Source organism: Panthera onca, chromosome F2 (assembly GCF_046562875.1).
Source record: "Panthera onca isolate mPanOnc1 chromosome F2, mPanOnc1 haplotype 2, whole genome shotgun sequence".
NCBI lineage: Eukaryota > Metazoa > Chordata > Mammalia > Carnivora > Felidae > Panthera > Panthera onca.
The window spans coordinates 51,089,676-51,109,799 of NC_138356.1; the positions used below are offsets into that span (position 1 = coordinate 51,089,676).

The following is a 20,124-nucleotide window of genomic DNA, read 5'->3' on the forward strand; positions in this document are numbered from 1 at the left end:
AGGTTAGGAATAAGACAGGCATGTCCACTCTCACCACGTTTGTTCAAATAGTACTGGAAGTCCTAGCCACAGGAATCAGACAACAAAAAGACATAAAAGGCATTCAGATTGGTAAGGAAGGAGTAAAACTTCACTATTTGCAGATGACATGATACTATACATAGAAAACCCTAAAGACTCCACCAAAAAGCTGCTAGAACTGATAAATGAATTCAGTAAGGTCACAAGGTACAAAATCAATGCAGAGATATCTGTTGCATTTCTGTACACCAATAATGAAGCAGCAGAAAGAGAAATTAAGAAAATAATCAATTGCACCCCAAACCATAAGATACCTAGGAATACACTTAACCAAAGAGGTGAAAGACCTGTACCCTGAAAACTATAAAATAGTGATGAAAGAAATTCAAGATGACACAAAGAAATGGAAAGACGTTCCATGCTCATGTCATACCACCCAAAACAATCTACATGTTTAATGCAATGCCTGTCAAAATATCAACAGCATTTTTCACAGAGCTAGGACAAACAATCCTAAAATTTGTATGGAACCACAAAGACCCTGAATAGCCAAAGCAGTCTTGAAAAAGAAAAGCAAAGCTGGAGGCCTCACAATTCTGGACTTCAAGTTATATTACAAAGCTGTAATAATCAGAACAGCATGGTGCTGACACAAAAATACACACATAGATCAATGGAACAGAATAGAAAACCCTGAAATAAACCCAAAATTATATGGTTAATTAATCTTCAACAAAGCAGAAAAGACTATCAGTGGGAAAAAGTCTCTTTAACAAATGGTGTTAGGAAAATTGGACAGCAACATGTAAAAGAAAGAAACTGGACCACTTTCTTACACCATACACAAAAATCAATTAAAAACAGATTAAAGACCTAAATGTGAGACCTGAAACCATAAAAATCCTAGAAGAGAACATAGGCAGTAACTTCTTTGACATCAGCTGTACCAACATTTTTATAGGTCTGTCTTTTTAGGCAAGGGAAACAAAAGCAAAAAAAAAAAAAACTATTGGGACTTCATCAAAATAAAAAGCTTCTGCACAGCAAAGGAAACAACAAAACTGAAAGTCAGCCTAGGGAATAGGAGAAGATATTTGCAAATGACACGTCTAATAAAGGGTTAGTATCCAAATTATATAAAGAACTTACTCAACAACCCCCAAAGCAAACAATCCAGTTAAAAAGTGGGCAGAAGACATGAACAGACATTCTCCAAAGAAGACATACATATAGCCAACAGCCACCTGAAAAATGTTTATCATCACTTACCCATCAGGGAAATGCACATCAAAAGTACAATGAGCTGTCACCTCACACCTGGCAGAATGGCTAAAATCAACAGGCGTTGGTGAAGATACGGAAAAAGGAACTATCGTGCACTGTTTGTGGGAATGCAAACTGGTGTAGCCACTCTGGAAAACAGTATAGTGGTTCCTCAAAAAGTTAAAACTAGAATTACATTAGGATCCAGCAGTCACACTACTGGGTATTTACCCAAATAATACAAGAACACTAATTCAAAGGCACACACGCACCCCTGTGTTTATACCATTAATGCTATAAACACCCCTGTGTTTGTAGAATTATTTAGTTATTTAAACACTGGGGTGTTTATAGCATTATTTACAATAGCCAAGATAGGGAAGCAGCTCAAGTGTCCACACCTCGATGAATGGATAAAGAAGATATGGTATGTATATACAATAGAATATTATTCAGCCATATGAAAGAGTGAACTCTTGCCATTTGCATTGACATGGATGGAGCTAGAGAATGTAATGCTAAGTGAAATAAGTCAGTCAGAGAAATACAAATACTATACGAGTTCACGGAGATGTGGAATTTAAGAAAAAAATGAGCAAGGGAATAAGAGAGAGAGAGAGACCAGGAACAATCTCTTAACTGTAGAGAAGAAACTGATAGTTACTAGAGAGAAGGGAGGGTGGGAGGGGGATGGGTTAAACAGGTGATGGGGATTAAGGAGTGCATTTCTTGTGATGGGCACCGGATGATGTATGGAAGTTTTGAATCACTACATTGTACACCTGAAATTAATAAAGCACTGTATGTTAAAAAAAAAAAAACCAGCAAAAGAAAAAGGAATACTATTTTATCTAAAATTAACATATTTACAGTACTAAACAACAGAAACTCTTTCCATCAGCTATAATTTCTGTCGTCTTAAAACTGTGATTTACAGGGGCACCTGGGTGGCTCAGTCGGTTGAGCGTCCGACTTCAGCTTAGGTCATGATCTCACAGTCTGTGAGTTCAAGCCCCGCGTCGGGCTCTGTGCTGACAGCTCAGAGCCTGGAGCCTGCTTCAGATTCTGTGTCTCCCCCTCTCTCTCTGCCTCTCCCCCGTTCATGCTCTGTCTTTCTCTGTCTCAAAAATAAATAAGAACATTAAAAAAAAATACTAAAAAAAAACCCTGTGATTTACAACAAATTCCAGTCATCTTTTTCCTTCCAACCTGGGATTAATTTTACCTCAAGGCAGTTCTTTCTATTTCATTGGACCTCTGCCCTATAAACAATTTTATTTGTAAATAATGATGTGTTTAAATGTTTATGTTAACACTGAATTGTATTCACTTACGAAAGAGATTATTTCTGATCTGTTGAAGGAAAGAGATGGCTTATACTGTCTTTTGTCAGCTTTCCCTCCTCTGAGATGCTATTCCTGATTTCTCTGAGTTGCCTTAGGAGCTTTTTTTTTCTTGCTGGTCAAATTTTATCTCCTGCTTTTACCAAAAACTTCCTAAGTTGAGTCATAATTATCTCATCACCATTAGAATAAGTCCCATAAGGAAAAGATAGACATTAGATTCATGTTTGTATCTCAGTATTCCACACTGTGCCTGGCATTATGTGTTTAACAAATAATTTTAAATGAGTATATACCTTTTTTAACTAAAGTTTTATTGAGTGCAGTTTTATAAATAAAATAGTCCTGAAAATAATTCTGCCTGCAGAAGTTGAATACCTGGTGAGCTATTGTAGCTCTGTTGGGTCATGCCGCAAATGAGCATATGTCAGACTTCCTATGAGGGGGTCACTCCACAGAAATGATGTTTTCAGAGGCAGTTGCTTCTATGTAGAGGAAAGGATCACACCTTAGATTTGTGTAACAAGCTCTGAATTTCTGGAAACCACACTCATGAGTAATAATATCTGCCATCTTGCCTAGTTGGCTTCCTTCCTCTTTCTCTCTTTCTCCTTCCCTCCTTCCTCTTTCCTTATCTCCCTCCTTCAAGAGCTGGTGTTTTTATATCTTATATTCATGTTGGAAAGGGGCAGGTCCAAGGAAAGTAAAAAAAAAGCGGGGGGGGGGGGGCGGGGGATGAAGAGAAGAGGAATAACATATACCGATCACAATATAGAGAGCATTTACCTACTTAACCCACTTGAGGGCTACATGTGGGCTATAGAAATATTTTACAAGCTGAAAAATGTGAGGGCATCAGATATTCTGTTTTGCAATCACTGTGTGCAGTTTCCCATCAGAATGCTTTCTTCAGAGAAAATGCCATCGACCAAATGAAAAGGCGGGGTGTTGTTTTGGAATGTTCAAAATGCCTTTTGTGCTTAGTATTGCTATGAAAAAAAGCTTATGTCCTTTCTTATGTTAGTATTGATGTGATATATTTAATCAGACTTTCAAATTTTTATTTTATTTATTCTATAACTATTTTCTCTGAAGACTGATCATCAAGGAGAGAGGGAATGTGGGAAACTCCATGGATTTAAAACCTTGTACCTTAGATTTGTTTTCTGTCTGAAATTTTTGGGACAGAAATGTAATAGTTTATTGTGAACTCTGATAATCAAACAATAATTTTGCCACTCCGCTCTGTAAAGCTTTCTCGGTGTTTTGTTTGTTTAATCTTTTCTACCACCTTGCCTCCTTCAAAACTTGCCCTGTGGCCCCATCCTTCAGGCATCCGTATTCTGCTTTCCAAATTGACTGGCAGCTAATCTTATAAATGAATCCATTCTAATGGCTGCTGATATGATACTGGGGCTTGAGGTCAATCCTTCCACCTAGTTAAGTTGTTAAAATTTTTTAAAAGAGGCAGTCTGATGAAGCAAACTGAGCATGAGAGCATCAGAAAAACAGAGCTGGAGTCCAAGTTTCACCACTAATTTTGTAACTTAAGTTTGAGCCCCAGCCCAATAAATATGATGGTAAAATTATACCGACTTTGTCTCTCAGGGAACGAACTATGAAAGTATGTATTAAAAAATGAAAAAGTGGTATGTATAACGCTGATTTAAAGGCCTCTTTAGAAACAATGATTTAACCCAAAGCAGTGAAGATACGTATATAGTTTCTGCAACTCTACCAGGTACAGAGCTTTGTGGGATATCTAAAAAGTTCCATGTAGAGAGATCATAAAGATATACAAATCACTATTATAAAGAAGACAATGATGAAAAATATTAGAATTAAAATCAATGCTGTAGGAGTTCAAAGAGAGAGAGATCACCTCTGAATTTCTGGCAAGGAGGAGCTGTATGAATCAGAGAGGTGTTCATTTAGGAGGTAGCAGTAGACTTCCAAAAAACGGTAGGGTTTAAGCATAACACTAATGACAGGTATTTAGAGCTCTATACCACACAGAGAAGGCTTTAAAAACACAGAGAGATTGACTAAGACTGTACCCTAAAACACAGAGTGTCAGGGAGGCTGCTTTCGGCAATATTTCTCTTCTCAGTTATGTATAACTTAAGAATATATACAACTATGAAGATACACAAGCATTAATAAGAGGCTCCAGAATTTCGAGGAAGTGACTGCAGCTTGCTCGATCTTTTGGAATTATATTTCTGGAAGTATTATCTGAAATTAATATTTTCAGCAGTATGAGTCCAAACTTCAGAAATAAAAACTTTGTGCCAACACTATAGCCTACATATTAAAATCTTTCTGTCTATGAAGGCATTTTCACACCAGATACGCCTGTATCCTATTTATTGCAGATGCCATAAGTAAGAGAATTAAGTGGCTGATACACTTAATTCTTTAATGTTTGATACTGGACAGGACTTGTTCTCCCAAATTTGGGGACCCACATCAAGACTTCAGAAAACATTTCATTAGTATGATGAGAAATGGCATATTCACGTAGTGTCAAAGTATTTCCCCCACTAGATACTTATTCATTACAAAGGGAAATTTGCCAACTTGACAGTGGAGAAACCTGGCAGACACAACTTTAACCAAATCATCAAAATGACCATCACTAGTAATAGGACATATGGATCTCATGTACCCCCTGCTGTGGGACACTGGGAAGGACACAGCATTCCTTCTGGTGGCAATGCATAACCTTCTCTTCATGAGGAGATACCAGACGAATGCAACTTAAGGGACAGTCTTTAAAATAATGGCCAGTGTTCCTCACTCACATCGAGGTCATGAAAGACAAGAATACAGTTTGTAAATTAGTTAATATTTACAAACAGATTAGTTAGATTAGTTAACATTAATCTTCTGGTGTTGATAATCATACTGTTGGTTATATTAGACATTACCATTTGGAGAAACTGGAAGAGGAGAGAGTAGAATTTCTGTACTATTTTTTTAAAAGTGATACTTGTACTGGTTCACTGGATGAAAAATTTTAAATCCATAATGGAATGTCACTTTTAGACCAGTCTTCTGCATGTTTCTATCTTGGCTGAGAGTACTTTATAGAGCACTGTGACTTCCCTGGATTAAAGACTTTGAAAGTAATACCGTCATTTCCCCATGTTATTTGTTCATCTGTGAAGTCATTCTGCCATCCTTTGGCTCTCCAGTATTGTGGCCCCAAAAGTCACCTCTCCATTCCAAATATAGACCTTTTCATCCAGGTAAAACTCATCCTAATCACAGTTGATGCTTAAGAGTGTTTACCTGTTAAAGTTCGTCATTGCATTTCCTTACTTCTCCATCTGCACCATTTCACAATGTGTTAAAAAAGAGAAAAAAAAAAGACGACATCTGGATTAATATGGTTTTTGAGCTAAAGAAGTACCTAGCAAGCCAGTGGTCTTTAGTTCCATTGTGCGCCAAGTATCTTTTTCCACATTAATAAATTTAACCTGTGAGAGAGCCTGCCATTTTAACATCTACCGAAGTAGATGTTGCCTAAAATTTAGAACTCCAAATATCAATAAGGTGCACCGATGTTCTATAGTAAATGTTCTTTAAAAGCTTGTTTCATTTTAGTCAAACAGGGTCTAGGGTTGATTTGTACCCAAAGTTTCTCCTTTAGAGTTCTTTTCTCCTGGAGAAAACAAACCTTCTCCAGCAGACCAGTGCCCTGTGGGTCCCGTCCCTTCTACGGACCTCCTGCCCATTGACTAACTTTTGGCTGTTGCCCTTCTGCTGCTGTTTTCTGTGTCTGTTAGCCCAGACCTTTCACTTCTGTGATGATTCCTTCCTAACCATACCTTCCAAAGGATTGTCTCCCTCTGGGTCTCAAGATTTGAAACAGGAAGTGGGATTGGGTCAGCCTGTGACAAGGAGGGGTGTCTGGAAGGTCAGGGAGGGTTTCTGGCAGCAAAGAGACATACAGTGCCAGGTTTCTTGAGCAAGAGTGGGGACTCCCTCCTTCCTCCTTCCAGCAGCTGAAAGGAGTCCAGAAACTGCAGCTCCTCTTTCCAGTGACACTTCCAAACATTTGCAAGAGCCAGTCTCACTCCACGTGAATGTTTTCAGACACCTGGGATGAGCTGATTCTCTGTTTGTAGAAATAGACCACAGAGCAAAGGGCAAAATATGGCAGTTTTTCCCCCCAGTCTTGAACATGGTCTCTGCATAGAAAACTTATTTTGTATGTGAACATGCAGGTGAAGGCTTTCTAGTTTTATTTCAGATCATCGTTTTGTTTTTAAAAACATCTTGAATTTTCTACCTTATTAGCAATGGTATTACTACCTGGAACCACATTTTATCTCTTCTATTTCTCTATGCTGAATATGGTAATTTGTAGGTTTCAGTAGGCCTTATAATAATAGAAAGAATATCCAGACCTATCATAGCCTCAGAATTAATTCTTAAAGCCAGCCGGAATACTAAAGTAAAAGATTCCTGAGTTTGTGTTATATGCTGATATATGGTGGCATATACACGTGAATTTGCTTCTTCTTAATGCTGTGCACGTTGATTGCCATGACGTTTTAGAAACTGTAGCCAAAGGGTGCATTTTTATTTTTGAGAAATGCAGTGATTTAACTGGCTCTAGGATTTAGACAATTCCAGTGTCTTGTTTTGGAGTTTTTAGGCACTGAATGCATGAAAAGGGAATGTTTCTATTTTGCCACCACCATTATGTTATCTTTTCCAGTGCAATTACAAGCTAATTCAGGCTCTTTGTGTTAGACTAATAGCTTCTGATTCGCTGCTGTCACCCAGTACCTCTTCATGCACTTTTAATAACATCTGCAGTGCCCCCAGCACTTACCTAGGGTGAGCATTTTTCTCTAAGTAGAGACTCATCTTTGGCAAATCATTAATGGAACATCAAAAAGATCCCATCTGTTAGAGTTACATATGGCTAAGATCAGAATTATCAAATATCTCATTTTTTTCTTTATTCTTTTTTTCTTTTTTTTCCCCTTTCTTATCCACACAATAAATGTAGTTGTCAGCAGGATAAGTTCATGCGCCGGATAAGGTCACAATTTCATTTAGTGACAACTTCCAACAGTACGAACTTACAAGGTTCGATTTATTAAAGAGTCAGAAGGGATAAGATCACTGCATGGCCAGCCTGATTTATCAGGGTTTGACTGGAGCACTTGAATAGGGAATGTCGTATTTCAAGTTTATGTTCAGAACTGTAGTTGTGTGTGTGTTATGACTGTATGACTCAAAAATTGAGAAGGGAAATTAGAAAAGGTATCCCTATAAGGCGATTTGTAGCCACTTACCAAGAACTATCATTTCCTGCGCCAAACTATGCTTTGAGATGGCTCAACATAGCATAATGTAAATGGCACCGTTTGTCTTCAAATGCAGATGAAACATGCTGTTCTTAATGCCCGAGGAAACACACATAGTGGCAGCCCTGCACTTAGGCTGTGAAGATAATCAGCAGTGAAACGACCGTCTCACCCTCTTGTGCATCTGGCGGGCAGCCGTCAAATGGTTAAACCATAAAATAGCAAGAGCTCTGCCATACTTCAGCCACCTTGGCTGACTTTGAAAATGTTTTGAGATTTTTAGAATCTTTGAGCGCTTTTTGAACTCAGCATGACTTCGGGGCTGTCCATGTTTGATACCATGATGTATAATGTTTTCCAGCCATGAAGAAAATATAAATATGGGTTCTGACGCTATAGCCTTCTGTTATAGGAAGGCCTGATAAACATTATGAGCTAATTCATGTGGTCTGCTTTAAAATTTGGTTACATGTTTAGAACCAAGTTCAAACCAATCCAAATTTTATTTTCAGCAAATGAAATATGATCTTCTGTCGTCTCACTTATTTGCAGCCACGTCCTATGAAAACTGAGCCTGGAGTTAAGGGACGTTCTGTAAATACCATATACATTTATGTCATCAACTTAATGCTGAATTCAGTCGAAGCGCGATTGCTGATAACTGTGCTAAAAGACCCACATCTTGTCTGTTCCCCTTTGGTATACTACAGTTTTCGTATATTTTGCTTTCTAAAGAGCCATCAAAAGGACCCTATTTAAAAGAAGGAAAACAATGGCTTCGTTGTACTTTCAATAAAATAAGATTTGAGGGTATCTCTCTTGATTTTAAGTATTTCTTTCCACCAGTGAATTTCTTTTATTTGCACAAAAAAGTGAGTTGATATCTTAAAAGCTGCAGTATGTTTGGTAGTGATTTCGGACTTACGGCTTTCTCTCTCTCTCTCTCTCTCTCTCTCTCTCTCTTTTTTTTTTTTAAGTGAGGCTATCATAAGTCTTTGAGTAATCACAGACTTTTAAAAGTATGCATTATCAAAAAGATAAGAGAAACAGCCCTCAGCACTAACAATATTATCTTTTACCAAAATTGATTAGTCCATCCTATGTGTCTCAAATATTTTGTGTGAATTTACCCAGCATGTAAAAAAAAAAAAAAAAAAAAAAAAAAAAAAAAAAAAAAAAAAAAAAAAAAAAGAGGCTTCTTTTTGAGGAATAGCTGCAAAAATATGAACTGGGATGAGAGGAAAAATCTTTAGTTTTCATCCTGCTCCATATTTCACAGATGAGGTAATGTAAGTAAATGTAGCAAAATGCTGAGCAAATGAAATGATTATTATTGTACTCCAAAGAGAAGACACATACTAAGACAACATTTTTTTGTCCTTAAAATCAACTTTAACTGCACTAAAATTGAGTGTAGGAACTTGAGTGTAAGTAAATTAAGTGTATGAAGTCTTTACACAATCAGCTATGTTCAGTTTATATTTTGCAATTACCACATGTCACAAACTATATTGATTACCAGGGGATAAACAGAAATTAAAAACCATACCTGTAGTTCAAGGTGCCTATTTATATTCCTGTTGAGGTGAAAAGGGTTATCAAAGAGAAACCACCAGCTAATAATTAAATACAAAACTGTGTACCATTGGATTATAAATGCCATGGGAGTACTAGGGAAGGAGAACTCAGTTTTCTCTGGAATTCAGAGACATCTGGTGAGACAGAATAGCTTTGGGTTTGATCTTGCAACATTAATAGAGTTTATCAAGTATAGTGTGTCTGCCATGTAGCAAGCACAGTTCTCTGAAAGGTGACGGTTAACCTGGACATGAGGAGGAAAGTACAGTGAGAAAGACTTTCTTGATCTGGAGTGAAGAAGAGTCTCTTCTGAAGAGCAAAACAGAAAGTGAGGCAGGCACCGTGGAGCAACATCGTGGTTAAGATTCAGGCATAAAAGCTCAAGTTGGGATGGTCAGAAGGGAACTAGTGGAGGAACTTGTACCAGTGAGTGAGATGGTGACCATGGAGTTTTTTAGCGTGTTTATGCTGATAGGGATTTGGAGCCTGAATTGGAGCTGTAGAGTGAATTGAGATTGGTTGGAAATCTACATCTGAGTTGATGAAACCTGGGGAATGCTGATAAGAAAGATGAACCCCCCCCCCAAAAAAAAAGAAAGGTGAATCCAGAAGATATTTGAAAGGAAGATAAGCCAAGGTATGACGTGTATTTTGGATGGAAGTGGTAAGAGGCAGTGTGACCACAGATATTGGTGAACATGTGTTGATGCGAGTTTGTGGACACACTCTTAGAATGCTTCAGTGTCTTTTGGGTGAAGTAGTAAGTATCTATTAGGCACTTTGCATGTGTTATGATGTGAAATAATCCTCCCAGCAGTAATATGAAGAAGATATTATAGTTCCCATTTTATACGCAGAAACTGAAATTCAGAGAGTTAAGGGACTTACTCAGGTTCACATGGCTTATTCAACAGACTCTTCTCCAATTCAGTTTTGAACTCATTCCAGCCTGTGTACTGGCCTCCCCTTCTACCAAACTCCTTTCACTCTGCATACTCATGATTTCCATTTCATCAAAAGGTATCTTTCTGGTTCTTTTCTTACTTTCATAAATTTTCACATTACTTGATTGATCCCTCCTCCTTTACATTCTCAATCAATTGACTGCTATATCGGTTTCTTCTCTATTCTCTTGCACTTCTAATTTTCTGTGCATGCTCCTCTATCATTCTGCCTTTTGAAGATCCTTGGAACTCTGTCTCAGGTCTTCTTATTTTATTGTGATATACTCTGTCCTGGGTGAACCATACAATGGCTTTTATTGCCATAGACCAGCTAGTTTTAATTAGTGGCTAAAATGCCAAAATTTATCATTCTAGTTAAGACCTTGCTTCTGAGTCTCAGGCTTGTACTTGCCCATGTAAAATCACCTCTTGCCTTCCTTACAGCCACTTTGACCTGAATATTTCCAAACTCTAACTCTTCATCTTACCCTTAAATCTTTTTTGTGTTTGTTCTTTATGTCAGCAATATATGACCATTGACCCATTTGCTTAAGCCGATACCTGAACAGTATTGTTGGATTTTCCCTTCCCTAACTCCTAAAATCTGAATAATCAATAGGTTCTATGGTGTCTACTTCCCAAGCCTTGTGAATGGATTACATTTCCTGAAATTCATCCAAGGTCCAGGCCTGTCTTGTTTGTTGCTTTTTGCTTCGGCATAACCCACGGTCTGATACCAAATAAATTAGTGGAATCAAAGAATGAATAAGTTAATGTATGGAGGCAAAAAAGAATGAATAAACAAATCAAACAAGAATTGGAGCTTTGCTTTCTGATTTTGAAATATCTGTCCTTTTTAAGTTAAACATCCATTTTTATGATAAGCTGTTGGACCTGGCACTTTGACTCACCATTCCAGGGTTCTTTCTACCTGTCATGATATATCATATCTGGGGAAAGAAAATCATGGTATCAGGAGCACCTTAACAACTAGCAAGTGAGTGCAAAACCCTCTTTACCAATGACAAAGCCAAGACTCGGAAAAGACATCTCTTCTTCAAGGCTGTTTAGTTGATTATTGGATAGAGTTGACTAAAAGTTAATCTTATTTTTGGTGTGATAATGTCTCCTCTATTTCATGACACTTATTTATCTGCAAAAAAATTTAAATATTATATTGTCAGGCAACATCTAAGTTAAATTAAATATAATTTCCATTTATACAATGTCTTCTCTTGCTATCATTAACCTGAGTAGCTTTGGTAGTGTTTAAATGCTAATTATTTTCAATGTGTTTGCAGTTTTCTAGTGAATAAATGGATATTTTTATTTAACTACTTCATCAACAGAATGGATTTTCCTAAACCTCAAAATAACTTCTTGATAAGCAAGAAAGGAGACTGGGATATGCCTGTTTGCCTAATAAAGTTGAAAAGATTGACTTGTTAGCTTGAACAGTTACTGGACTTTTTGTTATGGCCATGTTTAAGAGCTCATAAAAGTAGTTTTGGTTTGCTTAAAATTCTAATGCAGAGTCAAAGACACCTCAAGAACTTTGGAGATATTTGGGTATCACTTTATGATCTGCCCTAAGTTTGTAGTTCTTAATCCATTAAAAGACAGAGCTACTTGTAAATCCACAGGTATAGATAAGAAGTCACTGTTTGACTGAGCCTGAACCCTTTTCAAATGAAAAATGTCAGTGGCAGAAAGAGAGAATGAATTACTTTTTAAAAAGGTTTTCAAAGATCCTCAGATTTCTCTGGTATCACTTAAATGTGACATGACTGTTTTTTTTTTTTTTTTAAGTGTGTAAAAACAAGCAAATTATTTGGGCATCATTTTTATGTAGAAAAGAACATTCTTAACCAGTGTTTAGCTGAGGGATTGAAATGTATTTTATCTTTAAATAGTAAGTTATAAAGAAATTGCTTAAAATTTAAATATCATTGGAAAATTCAAGGAACTATCAGATAGAAATTAAACAGTCTCTTTTCAAGTAGAATAAAATCTTAAAGATGTAAATCACTATATTATCACATTTGAATATGAAGGCACACATTGTGGGACATTTCCCACTGAGTCCTTTTTGACATCATATTGGATTATTAGCTAGGCTCTGCCTCTGAAAATTTGGGGTATAAGCGCTCTGCTTCCAATGTACTAATCAAAAAGATTGTACAAGGATGCAAAACATTTTCAGGGGAAAAATCTCAGAAATGGGTTTGTTATTCCACAAAGAGAAAACAAATTATTGTTCCATATTCCCTGGACTCTGGACTTGATACTTAAGCATATATTATTTATTGTAAATATCTTATTTATAAAGCTATATTTCAGAAGCTCAACTCATTGAATCTTTTTGGGGTCCATTTTCCTCATTACTGATCATCTTTAGTTACTGATACATCAGAGTGAAAAACAAACTGGAGGGGAGAGGTGTTGTCTCAGTTCAATGAGTTTAATGAGTTCTTCCATTTTTTGTGTATTTGGCAAGTGGGAGAGGAAGGGAGCATGAGAAGTAGGGAGAATGGTGTAGTTCTTGAAGTGACATTTTTTACCGTGAACATGGAATTATTATTTCCATTGCATTTTCATTGTCCTGATACAGATAAATTTATATTTCATAATGGACACAATGTCAACATTACTCAAAATTTTAGCTGGTTGTGGTTTACATAACTTTGACTTTGGTTTTCAGGATTCAAGCAATAATAGAAACATGAAAAGTAATGTCTGGTATTTCAACTATTAAACAGAGGTGACACAAATGCCAAGAAGTAAAGGAAAGATCTAACTGAACTCAGGTTGATGGTATTGCTTTTAAAAACATCAAGATTAAATCTACATATTTAAAGACAGTTACTGCCTTGAAAAGAAATTAAGGCCAGAGTAAGACAAAACATTTATGCTAAATTACCTACCATAACTTATGTATCGCTTAGAAAATGTAATAACTGAATACATTCTATTTTATTTAGAACTCTTCTCAGCTATCTGTGGTATATGGGTTTCCATTTATACTTCTTATTCATCCATTCGTTCCCGCTTTAATGTCTGCTCTTCAGCAGGTTGAGAAGAAATACCAATAAAAAGAACTAATACATTGTATTATTAAGATTAATATTTTAAAATACAAAGCTTTTGCTATGATAATATGGTATAGTGATACTATCAGAACATAAATATCATAGATTTAATTATTTAAAGAGAAAGATTCCAATTCTCCAATTCATGATTGAGATTTTGTTTGATTATCCCAAAGACTTTTTAGGCTGATGGCCATTCTTTGAAGATTTGAAGCCTTCACTTAGTTATTTTTTTTAAATTAATTCACTTATTTCTTTATTTTATTTCTTAATTTTTTTAATGTTTATTTATGTTTGAGAGTGAGACAGAGCATGAGCAGGGGAGGGACGGAGAGAGGGAGACACATAATCCGAGGCAAGCCCCAAGCTCCGAGCTGTCAGCACAGAGCCCAACGCTGGGCTCAAACTCGTCAACCACATGATCGTGACCTGAGCTGAAGTCAGACACTTAACCAACTGAGACGCCCAGGCACCCCTTATTCATTTATTATTTAAGTGAGCATTTGATGAATTCCTACTTTATGCTAACGTGTATACTATGTTCACTTCCTGTTTCCTTTTAATGATCCAATGTAATAATTTGGAGGGAATGAAAGGAGGGAGACCACCCTAAGCTGGCTGTTTCATAAGGTTTTTTTTTTCCCAAACTCTTCTGGTGACAGAATCTACATCAAATACCAAATATAAAAGAAAAATGAATTTGATTAAACATTTTTTTAATTTGGGAAAACATACATCTCTACTTTTTGTACGTGTAAATATTTTAGCCCCTGAAATTAGTAGTACCTTGAAAAAACTACCACATACTTCCAGAGGCTCTCCAGATGTTGCTCACCACGAGTCTTGAATAACTATAATAAAAGTATTGTGTGAGGTGTATATCTTTAATTATAATTTTTAGTTACATTCGTGAGCAAATATAAGAATGTTAACTCTAAGCCATTGTCCTAATGTTTCTTGTCTATCCGTTTTGGCATCACAGCACTGCTTTTGGAAGAGTGTTATTATTTCAGGTTCTTAAGGACTTACTAAATAGAATTCACTTCTGTGGATGATGTGTGTGAAAAAGGTGCAAGAAAGAAATTGGACTAAATCTGAATACAATTATAAGGACAAGTTTTATTTTCCTCTCAGGATAACGAGATCAGTTGGTTTTCAGACAAGCATAATTAATTCCCTTTATATGAATCACGAGAATGTTGTGTGTGTAAAGCAAACACACAAAAAAGAGGTGGCTGTGGGTAAAACACACGTGAAGGTACTCTAAACACCCCTTGTTTTTATTGTCTGCAGGAGAGCTGGAGGTATTTCAGAAAGACGGGGAACGAAAAATCCAGAGTCGGCAGCAACTTCCTGTGGGAACAACCTGGGGGCCATTTGCTGGGAAGATGGACCTGAATAATAACTCCTTGGTATGTGGATGTTCTGAGATGGTTGACTCAGTATTTTGTCATAGCTCAGAAATGATCTCTGCTTGCTTCCCAGGGAAATCGCTAAAAATAACAGTTTGTTTTTTCTTTTTCATGGCCCACAAAACTTGGAGACTTTCCAAGTGGTTTGTCTCTGACAGTAATATACGCAGAATTTAGAAGGAAACAGGTTAATCATACCAAACGGTTGTTTAGTAAGGTAATTTATAAGGTTGTTGCTTTATCTGCTTAGCCAGACTAGTACTACTCACACTTAATAATATATACAAATGCTTTTATTTTTAAGATGACACAAATTAATTGTCATACATTACAGGTTTACATGAAGAACAAGAAATGAACAACCTTGTTATACCTCGGTAATACTATTTGTACCTTTTAGAGCAACGATGAATGATTAGCGTCATAATTTCTGTTAGCATTTTTGTAAAATCTCTGTAAAATCTACCTCTAGGTAAGATTATACGGGTAGTCGATTAACTCCTGTGTTAAAAAGTAGTGGAAAGATGGAATACGTGGATACATTTAAACTTCATTTCTTAATTGGATATTTTAGTTTTCCCGTTGCCGCCGTAGCAAATTACCTACCAGAAACTTTGTGGCTTGGAAACAGCTCAAATACATCACCTTGCAGTTGTGCCGGTCTGAGGTCTGATGGGCTAAAACTAAGCATCTGCAGCACTGAGTCCGTCTCTGGAGTCTCCTAGGGTGACTCTGTTTCCTTCACTTTTCCAGCTTCTCAAGACCATCCACGGCTCTTGGCTCAAGGCCCCCTGCCGTCTACAAAGCCAACGGTGGCTGATTGAGTCTTCCTCACATCCACATTTAAGAACACCTGTGATTATAACGGGCCCATCTGGGTAAATCTAGGATAATCATCCTCTTTTAAGGGCAGCTGATGAGCGACTTTAATTCCATCGGCTTCCTTAATTCCCTTTTGCCATACGATGTAACATTCACAGGTTCCAGGGTACAGACATTGGGACCTCTCCTATTTAAGTGATGATACAAGTGATAAAACTTGGGGAAACAAATGTTTTATATTATTTAGGAGTTCCACAAGTTATATATATGAAATGACATTCTTCCGAAAAGCCACTTATATATATGAGAAGAGTCTCACGGCTGCCAGATGACTCTGTCTACCCTGTGGGGCCATAAAAACTCCCCAGAGGGGTTTTGACAAATGTACTGAACTCAGCAACACTGCAGCCCTTCTTCCATTTGTTACGTGAAAGAAATTTCTCCTTCAGGTTATTACATGAAAGAAACTGGTATGTGTGGATCTCCGCTTATTCAGTGCCTATTGGCTGACACAGAGGTTATTGGTTCAGCCAGAAGTAATGATTGGAATAAATAGGAAATATTTGTGTCACCAAACTTTTAAACAACATGGGAGATTCTAGGGTGTGATTTTTACTTCCTAAATCCACATATTTATCCATAAAAGGATGAAGTCGGTGATTTCCCATGTATTTAAGAACTGAACAAGTTGATAGGCTAAGCTAAATACTTGATCATGTGGGCAACTTAATTCCTAGTGGTCCAGTTTACCCACTTCAAAAAGGCTTTGCGATGTGGCCCCACAAACACCGCAGGCGTTGGTCGGTTGAGTTGTTAATAGACTGGTCTATTGATTCCATTGAGAGAACAATATTTACCATACTGATTTCCGAGCAAAGGCAAGACGAAGATTGTCTAACCATCAAGGGTTGAGTTAAATACTACTCTAAACCCATTTTATCTGGAAGTTTCTATTGGTTCTCTCGCTTAAAAAATGTTTTCGGCAGTAAGATACTTATTTATCACTGCATATCCATCCCCAACACAACCTTTAGTTATTTCTCTGATATTTCTTCAAAAGTGTACTGCCACTGAAGTAGCACCTGTCATTGAAGTAAAAGAGAAATGTTCTCCTTTTACTATATCAAAATAATATCTATATGAAAATTCAGTTTTTGATCTTTATATGATTATCTATTTATATATGTGGGATGGTACAATTATACATTTTTAGCATTTGCTACATTTTGCGTGAAAAATAAACCTATTTGTCAAAGGTTAATTTTAATGAAATAATGTCCTATTTTTTGGACAAATGTTCTTTAAATATTCTTGTACCATTATAAGGCTATTTGATGGCATGTTTAATATTTTTAAAGGGTTCAGCTTATAGATATGAAGAAGTTTTGATACCATTGGTACTATTTGGTATTATTTTAAGACTATGAATACTCTTCAGGGTATCAAAAACCAGTAGTGGGTAGTAGTTTTTTTTATAGAAAATAATCTTAATAGTCTGGTTTTATTTTTTTGCCTTAGGGTTTCAATATTTGATTCATGTTATTTCCTGAAACTATAGTAATTTTCTCTATTTAAAAACTTAGTTGCTTTGCCAAAGTATACCTTAAAAGACTTTCCTTTTGTGATAGCATTCCTTTCCAAAATTTACTTCTAATTTTAAGTCACTAAATACTCCTGGTACCACTTTGGGTACTACTGTTCCTACTGTAGAATAATGAGCTAACATATACCGCATACTCATTCTTTTCTAGCCACTGTATAGAGAATTTGAAAGGGATTCACTCATTTAATCCTCAAAACAAACCTGAATTTGTGTCTGTTTAAAATTAGATAAGAAAATAAAGGCGTAGACCTTTTGATTCCAGCATCTGTATTTAAAACAATTGTTTTTAAATGGGTATTTATTTTTGAGAGAGAGAGAGAGAGACAGAACATGAGCAGGGAAGGAGCACAGAGAGAGGGGAACACAGAATCTGAAGCAGGCTTCAGGCTCTGAGCCGTCAGCACAGGGCCCGATGCAGGGCTCAGCCTCATGGACCGCAAGATCCTGACCTGAGCCGAAGTCGGATGCTTAACCGACTGAGCCACCCAGGCGCCCCCAGCATCATGTATTCTTAAAGACCAGCCACACTGTCTGCTCAAGAGCATGTGTAGCATGATTTGAACATGATAAAAATGTTTGGGATTTCTTTACACATAGTCTAAATTTATTTTAAAAACTCTGGAGAAAATACACAATGTTTTTTTTTTTTCTTTAGGCAAAATATTTGTTATGGTAATTGATAGACTATTGGCGCAATTATGAGTTAATTCAAAGGCTCCTGTGATTTCATTACCTCGATAATTTGGACAGTACTTTCACTTGTATTTTATGTCCTAAAGATAAATTTTCCTTATCATAAAATATATAGCCTCCTAACCCTTCCGTACCCAACCTTGAATCAAATTTGGAAGTAGCACCCTCCTACAGTGCTTATTTGCCAACCAGTGTAATGTAAGTCTGCTCAGACTCATGGTGTTGGCTCAGGAGATTCAGCACACTAATTAATCCAACACAGTAATTAATTGAGTCACCATGCCAGATGTCAAATCCTTTTTATATCTTTCAAGTTCTCATCTTGAAGTGCATTAGCAATATGCCACCTTCTGCAGGAAGCCTTTGCAGACCAGGCATTTGGGTGTATAGAGCACATTTCAAGAAATACAGGCTGTATTGAAACGCCAAACAAATTGATTTGACAAAAAGTTATTCTTGGAATTATGTAACACACTGAACATAGAAATAAATAATCTTTTGCCCACATCCCATTATCTTGTTTGATACGTCATGTATCATTTCATGATTTAATAATAGCAGCAACAACATGTAGTTACTACATTCATTGCACAGATACGGGTCAGAGAGAGAGGAGAGGGAAAGAGGATATTAACTATAAGGAATTGGCTTATGGAGACTGGCCAGTCAGAAATCTTCAGTGTGGGCCAGCAGGCTGGAGCCCTAAGAAAAACAATGGTGCAGTTCCAGACCAAAGACCAGTAGGCAAAGACCCAGGAGAACCAATGGTACAGATGAAGCTTGTTTCTTGAAGAGGTCAGTCTTTTTGTTGTTTTCAGGCCTTCACCTGGTTAGATGAGACCCACCTGCATTACAGAGAGCAATCTGCTTTATCCAAAGTTCACTGATTCAAATGTTAGTCTCATCTAACACACCTTCCATGGGGTGCCTGGGTGGCTCAGTACTGAACTGGGACGCTCAGTTAAGCGTCCGACTTCGGCTCAGGTCATGATCTTGGGGTTTGTAAGATCAAGCCCCATGTCAGGCTCTGTGCTGCCAGCTCAGATGCTGCTTCGGATTCTGTGTCTCCCTCTCTCTCTGCCCCTCCCCTGCTTGCTCTGTCTCTGTCTTTGTCTGTGTCTCTGTCAAAAATAAATAATAAACATTAAAAAAATTTTTTTAACACCTTCCAAGTTGTCACATAAAATTAAGCATCATAGCCTCCAAAGGACTACCATGTATTGTTTCAGTTTTTTCGGATATAATTGTGCACCCCTGAATGGACTGTTAGCCAGTGGGTGAGCCTAGCCTTCTCTCCAACATCCCACCTCTGTACCAAGGAATAACTTACATTAAATGCTATCACGGTGACACAAACTTAACTTTTTTAGAAGTCTTGCAGTTTCATTCAGAGGACTACTGATAAGGAAGCTGTTTTAAAAATCACTTTAAATTATGATCAATATCTGTTTTGGGGGTATTTTAGAATTTCTGTATTTACATGTTGTACCTTTGACGTTTCCTCCGTTTTCTCCAAAGATCTTTGCAATATGCTAAATCATATGCTAGCACATAATGAGGGCCTAATAAGTGTCAAACAACAATGACTGTTTGGAAGATTGGATGTCTTTAATTTCAGTGACATTTGCCCTTCCTTGCTTCTGAATATATCAGCTGTCAGTAGCTAACTAGTCTAATTCAGCCAACTGCTGGAATTATACAACATGCATACTTTATTAAATAGAACATAAATAGAAAGTCCCACATTACTTACTACTTAATACTAAATTCCTCATGACCTGTTCAATTCAATAAGTGAAGTCTGATAGAGAAGTCTCATTTTATTGATCCTGCTCAATCAGGAGAGATTGTCTTATTTTCTCATAGGACGTTTGTGACATTCAATTCTACAAATGGGAAATATGCATATAAAGGGTACTATAGACAGCATTTCATTGCCTTGATAATCAAATAATACAGGTGTTAAATTGTACCTTAAACTTTTTAAGATCGTTATCATCGTTAAAATGTGGTTGGGGAAAGAATTAGA

The 20,124-nt window shown here is 36.8% G+C and overlaps 1 protein-coding gene across 2 annotated transcripts in view; it reads left to right on the forward strand.

Moving 5' to 3' along the window:
* ZFPM2 (zinc finger protein, FOG family member 2) overlaps positions 1 to 20,124 on the forward strand; it is a 469,330-nt gene that overhangs the window by 219,290 nt on the left and 229,916 nt on the right. For both annotated transcript variants that reach the window (XM_078441932.2, XM_078441933.2), the window contains one exon: positions 14,859 to 14,977. In XM_078441932.2, coding sequence (XP_078298058.1) covers positions 14,859 to 14,977 — 119 coding nt within the window. The remainder of the gene's footprint in view (positions 1 to 14,858; positions 14,978 to 20,124) is intronic.